Here is a 20,427-nt window from a genome sequence, read left to right as displayed (position 1 = left end):
GGGTTGGGTGAGGAGAGAGCTTGAGCAAACCTGGTTCTTCTGACCAATTGAAGGCGATCCTCATCCTCCATTCACCACCAGTCCCCTGGCCACCTCTGGAGGAGGAGTCCTCCCTAAATAGAAACAGGCATGCGTGCTGAGATGCCCACTTAGCTCTAAGAGGTGTTTGCTTTGGGTATTACAGAGCCCCCCTGTCTCGTGGAGCTGGAAAGGATCCAGATCCAAGAAGCAGCAAAAAAGAAACCTGGTGAGTCATGAGCCATGCAAACTTCCCAGTAACGATGGATGGGATGGACAGCTCTCCCCTTGTAGCAGGATCTAGTCCTGGCACAGCTTCTGGCCCCTGGGCTTGGCATAGCTAACAGTCTTGGGTTAATCATGGTTGTGAAGTTCTCTCGCCTTTCACATTCCTTCTGAGCAGAGTTGATATCGGCCCCGGCCCCTTTACCTCCTGTAGTTGAGATATTGCCCACCTCAGAATACCAGTATATTTCTCACTGTGATGCTTTCGATGTTACTCTGAGTTACTGTTGGACTCATCTAAGACCTTGTTATAAGATGTATGCAACTGTGACATTCTTGCTTCGTGAGCTCTTCCCCCGAACTTCTGATAAATGCACTCTGTGACCTGCCCCTTTGTGCATGCTCCTGGTATTTCACCTTCTTGTGAGGCAGCGTCCACTGCAGGTTGCTGGATTTCTGAGACGTTTGTTCAGTAACTCTTTTTAGAAGAGCTGAGTCCATCTCCATGTTTCAAATGCAGCAGTAGCTGTTATACTGTACATTTCCTGTTCTCACACTGGGCCCAATTTTGGAGACTCCTGTCATTTTTCCCCAGGTGTTTTCATTCCAAGCTGTGATGAGGATGGATACTACAGGAAGATGCAGTGTGACCAGAGCAGTGGAGAGTGCTGGTGTGTTGACCAGCTTGGCATGGAGCTGACAGGAACACGGATACGTGGAAACCCGGACTGTGGTAAGGACATGGGAGGGAGGAGAGGGAAGTATTCATGTCCATCTGACTTGGCAATGAATGAGCATTGCATCACAGAGGAGCAGCTTTGGCTGCGCTGTTGCTTCAAGAAGAGGCAAGTGACTATCACAGGAGCCATGTAGAGCAAGCACGCCTGCAAAGCCTGCACCCAAAGGGCCACCAATGCCTATGCCTGAATGTTAAGAACTCAGGAAATTTGGATCCGGATTCATAGATGTTTAAGGCCACAAGGGCCCATTGTGATCACCTAGCCTGGCCTGCATAGCACAGGCCATAAGGCTTCCTCCAATGATTCCTGCATTGAGCCCAACAGATGTGAGGTTAGGTCATAGCAAATTAAAACAAACCTCATCCTAGTCCCTAATGGATGTTCATTTACACTGTAAAACCATTACCCACTTTGGCACAGTTTGTCCTGACCAGAGGATGGTGCTTGAGGATAGCAGGGATGTTACTGGTGAGGACATAGGTACACTGGGAGAGCTGTGTCAAGGCCTGGCGCTGGGATAGAAGGGCCACTGCTGGGGAAGAATGGGTTGCATTGTTAGAACTGGGCAGGACTGAGTTTGCAAACATTCATCTGTGGGTATGTCTACACTGTAATTGCAGGCAACTCGAGTAGACATCCCCAAGCTACCTTTAATCTAGCTGGCTCCCTCTCTCAGCCTAGAGCAGAATGTTGTGAGGTACGCTGGGCTCCCAACTGAGTGATTTCCCTAACTCGCGCTGTCTTCTTGTTGTAGATGACATAGTTGGGTTCTCGGGGGATTTTGGGAGTGGCGTTGGATGGGAGGATGAGGAAGAGAAAGAGACTGAGGAAGCTGGAGAAGAGGCTGAAGAAGAGGAGGGAGAGGCAGACGACGGAGGCTACATATGGTAGAAGCGGAGAAGAGCACAGTTTGGTCGGGATGCTGGCAGCAAGGCGTGACAGCAGGCAAACTCGAAGGAGATGAGCAGCTTAATGAGATGATCAGGAAACACAGTTGAATGTAACTTACTATAGCAGAAAAAGTGTGTGTGCGCATGTATGTGTGTGTGGATGCTTGGGGTGCTATTTACAATGCCCCAGGGACACCCTGCGTTCTCCCAATACAGCTGAAAGCACCACTGTAGCAAAGCAAAAGTAAAAAGCAGTCTGCAGTGTTGGTTCAGTTGGGGTTTTTTGTTCCACTTTTAGGTCTGTACTGATAAATATTTCAGCCCATGGGCACACACCCCCTAGTGTACACATGCTCACACATACCCATACCCATATTCACAGCCATGTTAACCACTGAGTAAAAAAACCCACCAGTAATTAATACCTTGTTATAAAACTCTGGCTGCTGAGCTAGCTCACCACTGACTTTAGCAGTTGCACACTGCAAACACCTTGGAAAATCACAGGAGCGTTTCCCAGTCTCCACTATAGCACAGGCACTGCCATGGTTTGAATGACAGGCTGTTCTAGTGTGCAGTCCTTCACTCGCCTAAAGTTTAGGTGAAGAATTGTACTGCCACAGTCCAAATGCAGGGCTGTACCCAGTGTGGGTGAGACAGAGTTGTCCTTGGACCTGTTTGAGATTCCTGATTCTTGGGGAAAATTAACCTATAAGGATATTGCATCTTGCTGTTGAAGCAGTGCTCTAGTGGTAGGTCACTGACTGTTTAGGCACCTGTGACTTGCTCAGCTACCTTAAAACCAAAAGGGGTATTGAAGCTTTTTGCCAAACAAATTGGTCATGAATTAATTCTGCATCTTCTAGTGGCACAGAAAAGGGGATCAGACACTTAGACTTGCAGACCATTTTAATCATGGAGCAAAGTTTTGATCAATGATTTTAATAACCTTATTGACCTTGCATGATGGAAAAAACAAACTGCATTGACAGGCTCATTACAATAAGAGCCCAAGAAAACCTGTTCTATACCCACTTCCTTCCCATCCATCCCCTGATGTCCAGTGCCAGCTTCTGGCAGTCAGAGGTTTAGGGATACTCCGAGCTTGGGGGTGTGTCCCTAACCATCTTGGCTAAGAGCCATTGATGGTCTTGGAGAAAGCGTACCTTGCAGCTGGTACAGGCGGGACAAACCATGACCTAACAGGATCAGATAAGCACATGCTGTCCTATGAAAACCCGAAAGCTTGGCTGGAACCTGACTCAGATTGGTAGTGCCCAAAAGCTGTTGCTATATGATACCCATTAATGGGGCCAGGTGAAATATATTGGTGGTGTCAGGTCCATTTATTAGGGATTGGGGGGGGAAGGGAAGAGGAGGGTTCAATGACAATGGGTGATCACATAGACTGCAGCTTCATCTTGTCCAATGTATTGATTAGACTTTTGGGTGTGTGTAAGCGAGATGTGTTGTGGGCTTCAGAAAACTCCTTCCAGTGTTCTACACTTTGCAAAGCTGGGAGCTGCTCAGACCAGTAAAACTGGCCATAAGGCTGCCCATTCAGCTTCTTGAAACCATGGTGTAATTCCAGCCACAATTTCCATGATCAGTACTAGAAAGCCTCCATGTTGCAGAAGATGAGATGAAGGACTAGTGGCAACATCGCTCCAGTTCGCATCTTTCCCTGTTCGTGGGAGTATTAGGCCACCTTCACCCTGCCAGAAAAGGGAAACAAAGTCTGAAAGGTCAGTTTCTTTGTAAGATGTAGAACACTTTCCTTCTGCTCTAGGAGACAATGCACTTATTGAATGTGAACAATGCACGTACCAGTGTTTTTTGTCATTGCTCTCTCTGGAAAGCACCTAGTTTCTTTCTATTCAGTTTGTGTGCCCATCACGGGGTTGGGCTGAGGTATTTTTGGTCACTTTTGAATGTTCTGTTAGTCACTGGACAATTGAGAAGCTCTGATGAGCTGGAAAAGCCAGTGCTTTAGGTTTTTAATACAGAAGAACCAGTTCCCCAAGAACATGTATTTAAAGGCAGGAAGAGTAGGTTAGTGGGGCATAGGAAGCAACTTGGTGAGGAGCATGGGGACACAGTGCAACTGAAGATGAAGACAGACCTGAAAATGACATTCCTTCAGTGAAAGAAAAGCCATCTCCCCACTCGCAGACCAGCCATCCACCCCCTATTTTCAGTGCAGCCTCCATTATCGCAAACTGGGTGTCTGCTCTTGCCTTAAGAAGGTTGGTTGGCTTTTTTTGATGGAGATACTTACAGTGAGCACACACACAAATAAGGGGCTTAATCCTATTCCCATGACGTCATTGTAAATTTTGCCAGGGACTTAACTGGAAGCTGGATTGGACCCAAACTATGTTAATTTCAGTTTGATGGACTGGCCCCCAGCAATCAGATGCTGATATTGTATGTGTGGCCCTGTGGGCATATGGGTGTGTGCCTTGAAAGCCTGTGCATGTGTGTGCAGTGTAAACGTGCCCCAGTGCAGCGAGAGTGTGTGTGGGTGTGTGGTAAAACAGCGGCAGCCAGCTTGGCTTACGTTGGGTATTCCAGATCTTATGTGACATTAAGTCTAAAAGGCTGAACCAGAAGCTCAATTTGCTACTGCATATTAAAAAAAAAAATTTTAATCTAAAATCCCAGTAAACCCAAGTAACATGCTTGCAACGATCCCATATTAGAGAACACTGTTATGTAGCCAGCTGTGATAATAAATGCACCTTGCTGTGTGGAACGCTTTACATTCCTTTCCGCCCAATCTCTCTCTAATAAATACACACAGACAGCTTATCCCCCCTTTATTCAGCTATTTCTCCTGATCTTCTGAGGAAAGAATAATTGACCATGACCGACGAGGGGACGCTGTAATTGAATGTGCCACTCCCGAAGGGGATGACCTTCTCAGTCAGTGCGCTACTTGAAATGTTCTGTTTTTCTTAGAGTTTGTGTTTTGTATTGGATTTTTTTCCCCATCAGCATCACCTCACAAGCCATAACACACACTTGACCTTTCATTCCGAAAAGCTCACTTTTACATCCCACCTGTTGTCATTGCCTTTGGGGCTGTTCCAGTCTCTTTTGTTTGCTTCATGCCTGCTTGTCTCTGGTACTGGATTTGCTTCCAGTTGTGCATGTTTAATAACCTGTAAATATGTTTTTGAATCAAAGAAGTAATTTTCTAATCCCGATGCGCTCTAGCCATGTAGAGCCCCTCCTTCCCCTGAGATGGTGGGGCATGCCTCTGAGTTTTGGACTAGTTATTGAGGCACTGGCATCCTTTAGTCTCAACCAGGCTCAAGGCTGCAGTGGTTGTGCTAGGATTCAGTTCAGCAGTGAAAAGCTCCACTGGAGGTGTTTGCCTCTGCTAATGAGGCCTATATTGCTGCAGAGGTCAGCGCCTCCAAAATATAAACAAAGGAACAAACACACAAATCATTTGTAGCCCTTTGCTTTCCAGAGCTCTACCTCCCTGCTAATGTGTACACAAGGTATTAACAACAGGAATACCCTCCCTGCTGTAATTTTTCCTGGTTGTAAATACAACCACCTGTGTGTTGGGATTCTTGTTTAATTGACACCACCACCATTCCCATAGGAATCAGCTGCGATATGATTTAGCAAGCAGCTTGACCATCATGCCTGCCCACATAGTAAGCAGTTGTGCTAGCACAATGTGTCATTGGCAGGAGGGGAGTTAGGAGAGGAAATGTCTAGCTACACTTGTTAATGTTTGTTTTTTTCTTAAGACTGAACTACGCCATTGCAATATCTATGACTGGCCTTCTGACCCTGTGGCTAGTGCTCTTCACTGCTGTGAGGAAGACCTAGCTTCCATTCCTGGTCCTGGTTCTCAGCCCCAGAGATGGCAGGAGCTAGGAGGGCACTGGAAGAACCAGGCTCAGACTGAGCAGAAGAGGAAGGGCCTTGCATTGCACAGCAGCACACACCCTCTCCCCCCGGAAAAGCAGGAATGGGATAGCTGGGCATGGAAAGGAGTTTTAGCCTTCTGGTCAAGGTGAATAGAATGAGAGGTGGGATCTGGGACGATGCAAAGTGGGCAGATGGAATCCTAAGGCATATAGAGGGCACTGGCTCAGCTGTAGGCTTTTCAAGTGTGGCTGATCATTCTCTGTGTTTTCCCATTCAAGCTTCCTGTGGATCTTTCCCATACACTTCTCTTTTACTATGGAACTGCCCTGTCTCTACAAAATGTAGCGCCATGGCTTTAAACCTTTTATCCATCTCTTTCGCTCTTCTCCTCCAAACTGGCGTTTAGCTCACTGGCGATCGAGAGCTATGTATATTAAAACCACTAATAGATAAGTATTTTGAAGGTGTTCAAAACATGTTCATTTTGTTTTTTAATTATATGCTTAATGAAAGAAACTGACTAACAAAGTTCAGAGAGGAGCAACAGCGTGTAGCCTGAAATATATTAAAATGTCTTATGTGCAATAACTTTGAACTTAGAGTTAAGAATCGTGTTCAAGTGCTTGGATTTCAGTTTGTATATTTAAGTGCTGAAATTGTATCTCAGTAATTTTAGATGTTAATCCAAACCAAGTGTTAGAATGTATGTGTGCATTTGATGGGCACTAGCGCTCCAAGCATTTCAATTCTTAAGGCCCCCTTTCCCCAGCTGTTACACTCCTGTCCTGCTTCACAAGGCCGCCAGGGAAAGCTGTTTCACATTGTCTGTCTCTGCCTAGTACTTAACCTAAGGAAACAAGTACACACACCAAGAAATTAAATACGGTATTTTTTAAAAAATAAATAAAAATTTATAAACACTCTCTCCCCCCCGCCCCCCCGTGCTGTCATCTCTGTTTTAAAAGACTCGGGCTGGAGTGTGAATTCAAAATGGCAGCTGACATCCAGCAGGGGAGACTCAAGTTATCCATCTGCTCCAGAGGTAGCGTGCTGAGCTCCAGGGGAGGGGAGGGAAGGGAAGTGTCTTAAGTTGCGCCTGTTGCCAGACGGCTCTTGCAAGAGTTGGGACAATGCCTCTCAGCCAGAAAGGTGTTGGCCAGAGTGCAAAGTCCTGAAAGCAGATGCTACAAAATTAGGGCCAATCCTGTAGAGCTGCAAAAAAGAAGGGGAAGGACCGTTCAGGTTAAAAAATGGCTACATTAGGGCTCTTTCTCATCAGCATCTTACCCCAATTTGGAGTCACCTTACCAGTTGTTAGCCAAGGCTGGTGGAGATGAGTGGTATTGCAGGCAGGCTACAACATTCAAAGCGTTGTCCCAGGGCTGCTCAATATATAGACAGAGTGCATGCTTGTTGCTAATTGTGAGCGTCCCAGGTAGAGAGCTATTGTAGCAAAGCTTTTAAGGCATTTCAGAGTTACGGGGAAGAGGTGACACAACTCTTCGATGGTCTGGACTGCACTCCAGAATGTGACAGCAGGTTATTCCACTATGGGGAATTCCACCTTCCTCTGAAGCATGGGGTGCTGGCCATCGTCAAAAATTGGACATGTGGCTAGATGGACTACTGCTCTGATCTGGTAGAGCAATTCTCCTGTGCCCAAGTAATGCAAATACCTCCCATTTTGAGCAATCAGGCTTCACTCCATGTTGAGTATGGGGCATATTCCTGTAAATGTCTTTAAATAAGTGAGTACCTCTTCTTTCCCCTATCTGCAACCATGTGTAGTCAAGGTGTTGCCGGTTCTGAGTGGAAGAGCTTGTTCCTCCTCTCCCAGCCTTGCTCCCCGTAAGTGTGGGAAAGGCAAGTCAGGGCTTTTTTACACAGACACATGGAAGCTTATTTGGGGAAATTCCCTTTAAAGTGCAGCTGAACAAATGCACCTGGCTTAGCAAGATGCAACCCAACCTATGGCAGCAGTCATCAGCCAGCATGAAATAAAGACAACAAATCCCACCTCTCCACCCTTCCTTTTTTTTCAGAAATCTCACACTCAGAAAGCATTGCGGCACTCACCTAGGAGGAACAATTCTTCTTTCTCAGGCTATTCCAATGCCAAAAGGATCTCTAGCTACAAAAATATACTGTGGTTTTGCACCCATAGGGTGAACTCTCCTAAAAAGTACAGTATAATTTGCTACACTAATATAGTGTGGTGTCGTACTGCCAGCACCTGCATGATGCCACATGAGAGCAGCCAGGCTTGGGGTAATCGGTGCATGATGTGCTAGTGAGAGTGCGGCCATGTCCTGCCAGCTTGCAGCTGCATACAGACTAGTAAATATGCTCCCTAGAAAATAGAAAACCAGCAGCAAGATAGGAAAGTCAGCTAGTAACAGCTTCTCTGTCCCTGGAGTACTGACAGCCTGTCAGATTCTACTGTGTCTATCCAGCTGACATGAAGCCAAGCCCTCTGGTGCTGCTAGACAGCCTCGCGCCAAACCAGCCAAGAGAAAGCCAGAGAAGCTAGACATAGCTCTTCTCAGTAACAGCTGAGATTCAGGTCCTATTGCCCAGTCCCTGTTACTGACTTAGCAGCTGATTTACTGGAACTTTTCTGGCTAGTTTCCTATAGCTACTGAAAACACAACACAAAAAAAATCAAATATTGTCAGCTGGGCTGGCAGTCCCTGGCACTGAGGCATTTGTCTTGAGCAGACGGGTGGTGATTTGGGATCGGACTTGTGCATTTTCCATCAAAGCTGTTGCCACTGGGTAGTAACATTCAAATGCACTGATTTAGGGCCTGCTCCCACTCCCATTTAAATCAATGGCACAAGTCCCATTGACCTATATGGTGAGGATTGGATACTTCGTGCATTAGCGTTTTAGCACTGGAGACCCAGGAGCAAATCCTACGTTTGGGCACCAGTGGAAAAAAAAAATCCAGTTTTGATTCGCATCCCACTCTTCATTTCTACCCTTCATAAAATCACAAGACAATTGGCAGCTTCTGCTCAGGAGAGATCCAAGCAGGAATAGCAGAAGCAGGGCATTGCAGGGCATGACAGAAATGCATTGCCACAGGTGGGGGAAAAGGCTCAACACAAGAACAAGGGGCCAATCAGTGAAATTGAAAAGGCTGAAAATTCAAAACTTATAAAAGGAAATTTTTTTCCACCTGCATGTAATTAGATTGTGACATTGAGACTAAGCATTTAGCAAAAGTCAAACAAGGAAGTGGATGTGTAGATGGATAACAAGAACGTCCAGTTAGACTGATGCTAACAAAGGAGTTTTGGAAGCGCTATAAAAACCTCATGCTTCAGGGCTGAAGACAATATTAGATGTTAGGATGAGACTTTCCTGTGGGGCAGATAGTCCACATCTGCCTATTGTGGGGTTTCTTACACCTCCCTCTGCAACATCTGGTACTAGCTGCCATTAGAAACAGGATACTGGACTATGTGGACTTTAGGTCTGAGCCAGTCTACCAATTCCTATGCAGTATGAGCTTGCACAACACCTACCTGAGCTGATGCTATCAGCCTTTGATTTCATGAGGGATTTTGCTGTAGGATGGTTAGATGCTTGTCACAGGAGGCCATTCAAATATCAAATGAAATAATAGCCAAGCAGAAAACGAACTCAAAATTAAAACAGTGCCCTGACAAGCACAGGCTAGTGACAGTCTCTCTCTGCTCTGAATTTAATTCCATCTCCTGCCTCCTGCTGCATGAGGCTATGACATCTGCAATATGACTCACGAAACTAAGAAAGAGAAACACAAAGCAAAGTTGGCAGCACAGTGAATCCCATCAAGTACATAAATCAGGGAAGGTGCAAGGAGGAGGGATACAGGATTTTATAGTAACGAGGGAACGTCTGTGTCAGATCCTTGGGGTGAGAGGAGCAGGAAACTGGCTCTGACAGGCTGGAACAGCAGAAGACAGCTCTGTGGAAATGCAGTGCAAACTTAACACTGCGCATAGACCCATAGAGCATGCTACTGTTCATTTTTCTGAGTGGCACGGCGTGAGTTCATGCAGTCACTGCAGATTGCTCAGAGTGGTAGGTTCAGCTCTTGTTTCCCTGGCAACTCGTTCTTATTTCAATGCAGTGGTCAAATACTAAGCCGAGCTTCCCATTCCTGAAGTGAACTAATCAGTCCTGCTAGCTCTGCCCCTAGGCAGCCGCAACAGTAATTGATGCTCTATATACTTTGCTTACATGGGTAGCTCTCACTTATTAGCCTGTGTTGGACCTTTATATATTCAAACGCTGGATATTTACTCTCATGCTCCCAGCCTCACAAAACAGTATAAAGAATGTCAGATTCACGCTACTAAACTCATAACCAAGTTACTGGGTGATCATGGCCTAGTCACCTAACCTTATGCCAGCTCCAGGGCTCAATCAGTTCAAAAAGCGGGATAATACTGTTTGAGGGGGGTTGCATGTAAAATGCTGGAAATGAAAAGTGGTGCAGACATGCTAACTACTATAAACTTGCATTATTATTACTATCCATTTATTTAAAGGGGCACTGTAGAGAGATTATATGGTTTATCTTCAAACTTTGAAGTGGCTTAAGCAAACCCCTGCAAAGGCACTCACTGCAGAATAAGAGTGGCTACATGGGGACCTAATAAGGAATAGCCATTTCAGAATAGCTATTCTGGATTATGTCCCGATATAGACAAGCCCTAAGACTTCTAACTTTTAGAAACAAAAATGCTCATCTGATTTTAAGAGAAGACTCACCAATGGACTGGTGGCTCATGGCTAAGTGAAAGCCAAACTTAGTCCTTGAACATCTTGACTGTTTCTTTAAAAAAAGAAAACAAGATTCCCAAATGTAATGCCAAGATACATTGTGCTGCTATGCAGGGACTGTGAGATAAGGATAAACCTCTTTATTCCCAAAATCCTAGCAGAGAGCAGCACAAGCTCCCCTCTCCCAACCTCTCCCTAGAAACCACTGCTTTTGTAAGCCTTTCCAGTGCACCTACTAGTTATTCCTTCACCTGCACCACTATCTTGTGCAGCACAAATATCCAATTTAGACTAGGGCGATTTTCAGGAGTGCTCAGTGCCTGTAGTTCCAGCTGAGCTCCATGGATGCTGGGACTTAGGTATTGCAACCCTGAGCAGTGAAAACCTTTGGAACAGGGGGACTGGACCCAGGGTCTCCCACCTCCCTGGAGGGCCGCTGGGTATAGAGTCATTCTTACAGTCTCTCTCTCTCTCTCTGGCCCAATGACTATTTAACTATTTCACCACAGTGGAAGAGTCACTGAGCCAGAGACAAAGGGAGAATGACTGTAGTCCAGTGGTTAGAGCACCCATGCAGGAGACCCTATCCCATGCAGGAGTTTTGCAGATTGCAGAGGAGCCAAAACTCAGATTGAGGTGCCTAAGTATGGGGTTTAGACACCTACGTACCTTTAATGGCTCTGGGCCTAGAGTAAATAAGCACAGGAACCTTGTTCATCCAGGAATTTGTGATGCACTGTGTGCTCTTATGCTGCTCTCTGAACAGAAACATGGGCGCATCTCTATGGGTGGAGATGGTTGGTGCATGGCCTCATTGCCTCTCTGATCTCCAGTCTACCCAAAATGACAGCTAAAATCAGCTGCTTCTCTTTGCCTCCTTCACTAATGTCCTCTCCTCTTCAGACTCATATTTACTGCCTTGATTCTCCACTACCTCACCCCATATGCAATCCCACCCTTCACCAGAGTGGGAACACTACCAGGCTGACTGTATATTTTATGCCCACTTTGCACAGGTGAAAACAATCACACACACTGCAAGGCAATGGAGAGAAAGACTTTATTGCATCAGGTTTAAAGCTCCTACCTGCCTTCTCATCAGTCCTTGTCTTCAGCTGCTCATACACCCTATGCCCTCCTCTCCTGAGTGCTTCCTTCCACTCCAGCATTATGCCTTTACTTCCACAGTTCCTCTGAGCCACAGCTCCATCCTCTCATCCTTCCAGTAGCTCCTTAAAACCCATTTGGCTCATGGTCAATTAGGATTGTAACTGCTCCATTTTATGTGTTTGTTCACATCTGCCCCCACAATTGTATTTCAGAACAAGGACCACCTGTGTGTCTGTAAAGAGCCATGTCCAACTAGAACACTCTGAGTAATAAATAACAACCAGTTTTGTGTGCACCAGTGTGTTTATGGGAGTATGTATATGATACAAGAGTGTGTGTTTGTGCACTACTGTATGCACTAATGTGACCAAAAGTGAACAAGCAAATCTATGTTTGTGCAGACTTATGTTTATATAAGTGGCACATGCTTATTAATAAATTCAGTGGCTCTGATACTTTATCTGTTCCTGAAGTTATTCTAGTCCTCCTCCTGGCTTCACTAATGACTGTAGGGGAAATCACTTGTGATGCAATAAAGAACAGATTCTGGTTTCAGGTGGGGAATAAACAGCAGGAGCAGATGGATTCAAGAAACAAAGAGCCCATTTTTATGCAAATATTCTTAGCAATTAAAAACTAAGGAAAGAGACGAAAAGAGAATGATGTCATTGTCTCCAAAGAAAACGGTGTTCAAAGTTCTGCATGAAGTGCCGATGGTTCTTTGCCAGGAGAGAAGCTATTCATCTTCTTTGGAGAACAAGGACATGCAAAATAATGAATTAACAGAGGAAATGCTACCTGGCAGCAGGGATAGCTTCTTCTGTAATTACGGCAATTTCCCAAACCTGTGTTGTGTTGAATTAGAAATATTTAACTAAGTGTTTCTCCCTCAGCAGAGTTCATGGCACATCTGCCACAGTGCAACTTCCTTTGGCCCTGACAGAGTCAGCCCTACTGAGAGGAACTAATGAACTGTTTGCATCTCTTTTATTGCTGAAAATGCAAGGAGGAAGCTAATGTGGGTTTGTAAAAAATTGCCTTTTCTCTCTCTCAGTAGTATACCAGCTCACTTGAGCCTGGTCAGATGCCCTCTGCCGCTCCAGTTGTGCCCTCAAGACCAATCCCACACCCTTTTTATCTACAGGGAAGCACTATGGTAGACAGAGCACAGGAGACCTGAGTTCTGGCTCTGCCCTGGCCTTGCTGTGAGAACTCGGGCAAGCCCCCTCATCCCTTTATATGTGAGTCTGTTAGAATAGGGCTTTACACAACACTGGCATCTACAGCTGAAAAGCCTTTTATGAAGGGCTGGGAAGGGCTACTATTAACGTAGGGGCACTTGAGAGAGCAGAAGAATCTTGGATCTGCAAAGCACTATTGGCCTGACTTAGAGAGGATGGCTTTGGCGTACACAGTATATGGCACTATTAGTGTCATTTAGTTACAACTATGATATACACAGCTTAAAATAGATCTGGAAAACATTGCAGAGAAGGACATATGGGAGTATCCATGAGCCTGTTCTCTATGCTACAAGAAAAAGTACCCGGCTGTCAGGAGAGCAGCTCTGGTGTGTCAGTTACAGCACCTACAAGTCTGGGCTGAAAGTACATCAAATTCCACACCCATGAATTAGATCCCTATTTGAAAGATGTCTCTTTGGAGGGATGGCTATATTCTAGCCCCACCCCTCCAAACTAGAGACTACCAGGGCAAGAATGGGTGTAGTTGCCTGCTCAGATGCACAAGAGTAGGGAGGTGTCTGGACCCAGGAGGCTGGCAGAGCAAAATTATAATGTCTCAAGGGGAAGGGTATGTGATACTATAGTACCTTGATCAGAGCACAGCCAGGAGAGCAGACAAGGACCAGAAAAAGGCAACGCTACTGTTTAACTCATCTCTCTCACTTATTGGAGTGGCTTTAGTTACAATTCTCTTACCAGTGCAGCGTCCAGCCGCCTGCATGCTGGCAAAGCCATCACGCAGCTTCTCCTGTAGGCTGACAGCTGTTGATCCTTTCTTGTAGCCCTTGCCCTCGCTGCTCTGAAGGACTGCACAGAGACTGATCTAATAGAGGAACTCCTGCACTAAGCTCCTTGGGAAAAATAGGGCTACTACAGTTGAGGGCAGCTGCACCTTTGTTCCCCTCAATGGGCCAGCAAGAGCACCACTCAGGCTTCCACCTTCACAGCCACTCCCTTCTCACCGGGGTATTTCCAGGCTGTGCAGTTCCCTGCCTTCACTGTGTTATTCCCAGCAGAGACCGGCTGCCCAAGCACACCTGCTTGCTTTCTCTTCAGAGACGATGAACAGGTACAGTTACAAGATACCACGCGGCACTTTCCATGCAAGCCTACTATATTCTTAAAGTAAAAGCACTACAGAGAAAACACACTAAAGACAATAGAAGAACCTACATGCATGCTAATAAGCTTATGAGAGTTCACTACCTGGATTCTGGCAGAAACACTCCCTCAAATCGTCACCCAAGGGGATTCCTTATACACCTCTACCCCGATATAAATGCGGTCCGATATAACGCAAATTCGGATATAGTGCAGTAAAGCAGCACTCCGGGGGACGGGGCTGCTTTACCACGTTCTATCTGAATTAGTGTTACCACAAATGGTTCCTCTGTGCCCGCCCATTACTTGCTGCAGCCCTCCCCGGGGCCTCCCCGGCCCAGCTCACCCCCACTCCGCCTCCTCCCACGCAGCTCTGCTTCTCCTCCCTCCCAGGCTTGCTGAGCCAATCAGCTGTTTGGCACAGCAAGCCTGGAAGGGGGGCAGGGGAGAAGCGGAGTGGCGGTGACGCACTCAGGGGAGGAGGTGGAGGCAGAGCAGAGGTGAGCTGGGGCAGGGAGCGGTTCCTCTCCCTACACCGATATAATGTAGTCTCACCTATAACAGTGAGATTTTTTGGCTCCTGAGGACTGTGTTATATCAGGGTACAGGTGTAGTTACAAGTTCATCACAGCTTCAGCTCAGAACAAGCAACCAGTCTTATGGGGCTTCAATAGGCCCAGTCCTGCCAACCCTTCCCAAAGGATTGGAGCCTGCTGTGGCTCACTGATCCTGTCTGTTTGCTGGATCAGGAAGGCCCTGAGGCAGTTTAAAAAAAATCCTCTCTCTGTCTGATGGCCCCTGGGAAATCCAGTATGAACTAGTCTATGTGACAGGTTTCAGAGTGGTGGCCACGTTAGTCTGTATCAGCAAAATTAATTAAGAGACCACGTGGCACCTTAGAGACTAACAAATTTATTTGGGCATAAGCTTTCATAGGCTAAAACCCACTTCATCAGATTCATGGAGTGAAAAATACCATAAGAAGAATATATATATTATAGTCTGTGTGAGCCTCTCCAAGGGGTGGCTTCAAAGGGCTGGTAACAGAGAAAGTACAGTAGCATTCCCCTCCTTCTGGAGAAGACAAACAATTCCACAACAACATATACACAAGTTCGTGCTGAATACAATGGCCCTCCAAAAGGTATTAAGCCTAATTCAAGAGGGTATAACTTTCATTAAGTTCATCCAAGATTTTGCAGGAACTTGTCAGTCTCCCGGTCTCTGTACCCACGTAAGCCCTGTACTCCCAGCCAGGACTTGATGATCAGATGCTTGGCCACCAACTTGCCAATTCACTTTCAAGAGGCAGTGCTCAGACCATGTCATTCAAAACTCTGCATGTGGACAGTGTGATGTGTGACATGTGTATGCATCAGAGAGGAGAGGTGGTGTGCGCATTTCATCCTGTACCAAACCCCAGCCTAGCAAGGGGGTGGGTTTTTTTGGCACATACTGAAGGTTAGAGTAGTCCAAGGGCTGTCATTCACCAGTGATTCTAGGGCCTGGTCTACATTGGGGGTGTCGATGTAAGATACGCAACTTCAGCTACGGGAATAGCATAGCTGAAGTCGATGTTTCTTCTTCGAGTGATTGCTCCTATGCATTCCAGTTAGGTGTGCACGCCGCGCGTGCACGGCTCTTCGGAACATTTTTACCCTAGCAACTCCGGCGGGCCGGCTGGGCGCCCCCTGGAGTGGCGCCGCTATAGCACTGGATATATACCCCAGCCGGCCCGTCCGCTCCTCAGTTCCTTCTTACCGCCCGTGACGGCCAGTTGGAACAGCGGAGTGCTCTGTTCACCTCCACAACCCTAGTGTTTCTCCGTTTGATAAGTATATATAGTTGGTTAAGTTAGTTAAATAGTTTAGTACAGTTAGTGTAGTAAGGGGAATTAGGGGGGTTCGCCCCTCTTTTTCCACAACCGGTGCGGGCTCATGCCCAAGGCACCGGGGTTTAAGCCCTGTTCGGCTTGCCAGCGGCACATGCCGATTGGGGATCCGCACGACTCCTGCCTGCGCTGCCTCGGGGAGTCCCATCGGCCAGACAAGTGCCCGATTTGTACGGCGTTTAAGCCACGGACGAGAAAGGAGTGGGACTCTCGATTGAAGCAGCTCCTTATGGAGTCGGCGCTTAGCCCTGCCGCGCCGACCCGAGCGGCGCCGAAGCCTTCCTCGGCGCGCAGCGCACCAGCGGTCCCGAGCCGGTCCGGTACCGAGACTGTACGACCTCCGCAACCAGCACCGGTGTCCAGGCACCGTTCCCTCTCTCCGGCCCGGAAACGGAAGGCGGCGCAGACGGCCTCTAAGCCTCCTGCACCGGGACCACTCACCCAGCCACCGCCAGGACCTCCGGCACCGGCTGTGGTGGTGCACAAGCCGTGCATGGTTCCGTCGACTCCGGCACCCCAAGAGCCGTTGAGTCCGGCACCTCCCTGCTCCCCGATGCCAACCGCGGTCGAGCTACCTCTCCCGTCCATGCCCGAGACCTTCTCGACGGCGAGAGAGCTCATAGAGCTCACAGAGGCACCGAGCCTCTGGCCCCCGGCACCGCCGGTGCGGGCTGTTCAGTCAGCGGGCAAGCCGGCGATGATGCGGCCCCCGTCCCCTGACTGACGGGATAGACGGCGCTCCAGGTCTCGGTCCCGATCCCGGAGATGGTCGCTGTCACGCCGATCCCGGTCCCGGCACCAATCACCATCGCGGTACCGCTCCCCGTCTCGGAACTGGTTGCAGTCCCGGTACCGCTCAGCATCGCGGTACCGGTCGCACTCCCGGAGACGCTCCCGGTCCCCTGACCGCCGGTACCGCAGGAGGTCCGGCTCCCGAAGCCGCTCCCGGCACCGTGACTCCCGAAGCCGCTCCCACCGCCGTTGGTCGAGATCGCAGTCGAGCTCCCAGCACCGATGCAGTCGATGGTCCCGCTCTCGCTCCCGGCACCGCGACGACCGGCACCGATCCCCGGCACCGTCCAGGGACAGACTGGCGGCATCGACGGCACAATCTCTGAGCGCCTCTGCCCCCCCATGGCCCTCTCACCAGCCCTCGGTCGCCTTTCAGGCGGGCAGCGGGGGAGATTTCCGGGGCCACCCCCAAGGCCAGGACCACGAACCACAGCAGTGGGCCTTTTGGGCCCCCTGGGCCTACCACCAGGCTCAAGGGCTCCCCTTCCCCGCGGGCTCCGAACGCAGGATGCCGGAAGCCACGGTTAGCAGGCCTCCCCCATCACCACCGGGTGAGGCCCCACCGCCACCTGTTACGGCGGAGCATGCTGTGGCCGAGGCGGCTTCCCACCCCCTGGAAGACCCACCTCCGGAGGTGGTGGTCCAGGGTCTGTCCTCGTCTTCCTCGCCGGACGAGGCGGTGGCGGGGGCTTCTACGGCGGACCCCCCTCCAATTGACTTGCAGGCCCACCAGGACCTCCTTCGCTGGGTGGCGAAGGCTATTGACCTCCCCGTGGCGAAGGCCGCTGAGGATGACGACCCGGTGACCAATGTGATTGGAGCTGAGGCCCCATTGCGGGTGGCCCTCCCATTCATCTGCACTATACAAAAGAACGCCACTACCATCTGGCAGTCACCGGCGTCCGTCCCTTCCACCGCTCGCGGAGTCGAGCGCAAGTACTCTGTTCCTCCCACCGGTTACGAGTACTTATATACGCACCCGACTCCGGACTCCCTCGTGGTGCAGTCCGTCAATGACCAGGAGAGACATGGGCAACCAGCTCCGGCACCAAAATCTAAAGACGCTCGGCGCATGAATCTGTTGGGCCGGAAGGTCTATTCGGCAGGGGGTCTCCAGCTCCGGATTGCCAACCAGATGGCTCACCTCGCTCGCTACACCTTTGATATTTTGGTGTCCCTGTCTAAGTTTTCGGAGCTGATCCCAACAGCCTCCCGACAGGAGGCCTCGGCCCTCCTTGAGGAGGGCAGGAAAGCCTCCCGGGTCTCCATCCAGGCCGCTCTGGACTCGGCGGACTCAGGAGCCAGAACCCTGGCCTCGGGAGTAACCATGAGGCGCATCTCCTGGCTGCAGTCCTCCACCTTGCCGCCCGAGGTGCAGTACACCCTGCAAGACCTCCCCTTCGACACTCAGGGTCTCTTTTCGGAGAAAATGGACTCCAGGATTCAGACCCTCAAAGATGGTCGAATCGCCATTCGCACCTTGGGTATGCACACACCAGCTACCCAGCGGAGGTCGTTCCGGCAGCAGCCCTACCGACCCTTTACTCAGGCCAGGTCGCGGCCGTATAATAGTCGGAGAGGCAGCCTGAACCGCTGTAGACCGTCAGGCAACAGGCGCAACCAGGCCCAGGCGCCTTCCAAGGCCCCTCAAGGGCCCAAGCAAGCATTTTGATGGGACGCCCGAGGGCGGCCCATCAGACTCTTTACCGGATCCTTCCCCCTTATTTTGCAACCGCCTTTCCCACTTCCTCCCGGCGTGGTCCCAAATAACAACGGACAACTGAGTACTTCGTACAATCCAGTATGGTTACCGCCTTCAGTTTGTTTCGCCCCCTCCTTCTCACCCACCTTCCCCGTCCCTCTTCAGGGACCCCTCTCACGAGCAATTCCTCTTGCAAGAGGTCGAGACTCTGTTGAGCTTGGGTGCCATAGAGGAGGTGCCGCACGACATGCGGGGCAGGGGATTTTATTCCCGATATCTTCTCATCCCCAAGGCGAAAGGAGGTCTTCGACCTTTACTAGACCTCCGGGAGCTCAACAGGTACCTGCTCAAGCTCAAATTTCGCATGGTCACCCTGGGGACCATCATTCCCTCCCTGGATCCGGGAGACTGGTTTGCCGCCCTCGATACGAAGGACGCGTACTTCCATATCGCAATTTACCCTCCCCATCGACGCTACCTGCGCTTCGTGGTCAACACCGCACACTACCAGTTTGCGGTGCTACCCTTCGGCCTTTCCACCGCGCCGAGGGTCTTTACCAAGTGCATGGCAGTGGTTGCCGCAGCCCTCCGTCGTCGTCGCATACACGTCTACCCGTATCTCGACGACTGGCTGATTCGCAGGCCATCCCGACAGCTGGTAGCAGATCAAATGGCCGAGATACTGACCCTGTTTCGCTTCCTGGGCCTTCTCATCAATGCCGAGAAGTCCACTTTAACTCCATCACAACGAGTGGAGTTCATCGGAGCAGTCCTAGACTCCAGTTTGGCCAGGGCATGCCTCCCTCGACCTCGGCACCAGACGATGGTCTCCATCATCCGGGACCTGCACATCTTTCCCACGACAACGGTTCGGTCCTGCCTACGCCTCCTGGGCCACATGGCGTCCTGCACGTTCGTGACCGCGTACACGAGGCTGCGCCTTCGCCCATTTCAATCTTGGCTGGCGTCGGTGTACCATCCGCACCGCGACCCTCTGGACATGGTAGTCACAGTCACAAAGCCAATCCTCGGTTCGCTCAGCTGGTGGCTGGACCCAGAGGTCGTGTGTGCAGGAGTCCCGTTCCGCCCTCCTCGCCCATCCGTCACCCTGACCACGGATGCCTCGGCATTGGGATGGGGGGGCTCACCTGGGCGACCTCCACACCCAGGGCCTCTGGTCGCCCCAAGAGCTCTCCCTCCACATCAACGTCCGGGAGCTGCGAGCGATCCGCTTGGCGTGTCACACCTTCCGCGCCCATCTGCAAGGGCGCTGTGTGGCGGTGTTCACGGACAACACAACGGCGATGTTCTATGTGAACAAGCAGGGCAGAGCCCGCTCCTCCCTACTTTGCACGGAGGCGATGCGCCTGTGGGACTTCTGTGTAACCCACTCGATTCACCTGTCAGCGTCCTTTCTTCCAGGAGTGCAGAACACGCTAGCGGACCATCTCAGCAGGTCATTCATCTCCCACGAGTGGTCCCTTCATCCGGATGTGGTGCTCACAATTTTCCAAAAGTGGGGGTTTCCCCAGATAGACCTGTTTGCCTCCAAGGAGAACAGGAAGTACCACCCGTTTTGTTCCTACCAAGGTCGCTCCCCGGGCTCCGTCGGACGCATTCCTCTGCTCCTGGACGGATCACCTCCTCTACGCCTTCCCTCCGTTCCCGCTCATACACCGGGTGCTACTCAAGCTTCGGAGGGACAGGGCCCGCCTAATACTCGTCGCTCCGGCCTGGCCGAGGCAGCACTGGTACACCCTGCTGCTCGAGCTCTCCGTTCGGGATCCCATTCCCCTTCCGTTATGGCCGGATCTCATCACGCAGGACTTCGGCAGACTCCGCCACCCGGACCTACAGTCCCTCCATCTTACAGCTTGGTACCTGCGTGGTTGACTCACGCGGAGCAGGACTGTTCGGCGGCGGTGCAGCAAGTCCTGCTTGAAAGCAGAAAGCCTTCCACTCGCTCCACTTACCTCGCGAAATGGAAGCGTTTCGCGCTCTGGTGCGATCAGCGCGGCCTTAATCCCTTCCTAGTCCCTATCCCTAC

At 49.9% G+C, this 20,427-nt stretch overlaps 2 protein-coding genes across 8 annotated transcripts in view; one reads left to right on the top strand and one right to left on the bottom strand.

Annotated features, from left to right (window-relative positions):
• SPOCK2 (SPARC (osteonectin), cwcv and kazal like domains proteoglycan 2) overlaps positions 1-3,026 on the top strand; it is a 51,269-nt gene extending 48,243 nt beyond the window's left edge. For all 3 annotated transcript variants that reach the window (XM_045023985.1, XM_045023983.1, XM_045023986.1), the window contains 3 exons: positions 185-247; positions 839-976; positions 1,738-3,026. In XM_045023985.1, the coding sequence (XP_044879920.1) occupies positions 185-247; positions 839-976; positions 1,738-1,874 (338 nt within the window). In that variant the 3' untranslated portion in view covers positions 1,875-3,026. The remainder of the gene's footprint in view (positions 1-184; positions 248-838; positions 977-1,737) is intronic.
• TYSND1 (trypsin like peroxisomal matrix peptidase 1) overlaps positions 2,765-20,427 on the bottom strand; it is a 32,793-nt gene continuing 15,130 nt past the window's right edge. For 3 of the 5 annotated variants that reach the window (XM_045023982.1, XM_045023979.1, XM_045023981.1), the window contains one exon: positions 2,765-3,588. In XM_045023982.1, coding sequence (XP_044879917.1) covers positions 3,584-3,588 — 5 coding nt within the window. In that variant the 3' untranslated portion in view covers positions 2,765-3,583. Of the gene's footprint in view, positions 5,038-20,427 lie in introns of all 5 variants that reach the window. The other 2 variants (XR_006581039.1, XM_045023980.1) reach the window with 2 other exon arrangements.

Source organism: Mauremys mutica, chromosome 7 (genome assembly GCF_020497125.1).
Source record: "Mauremys mutica isolate MM-2020 ecotype Southern chromosome 7, ASM2049712v1, whole genome shotgun sequence".
Classification (NCBI taxonomy): Eukaryota; Metazoa; Chordata; order Testudines; family Geoemydidae; genus Mauremys; species Mauremys mutica.
The sequence above is the reverse complement of the archived record's forward strand: the minus strand, read 5'-3'. Positions and strand labels throughout refer to the sequence as shown.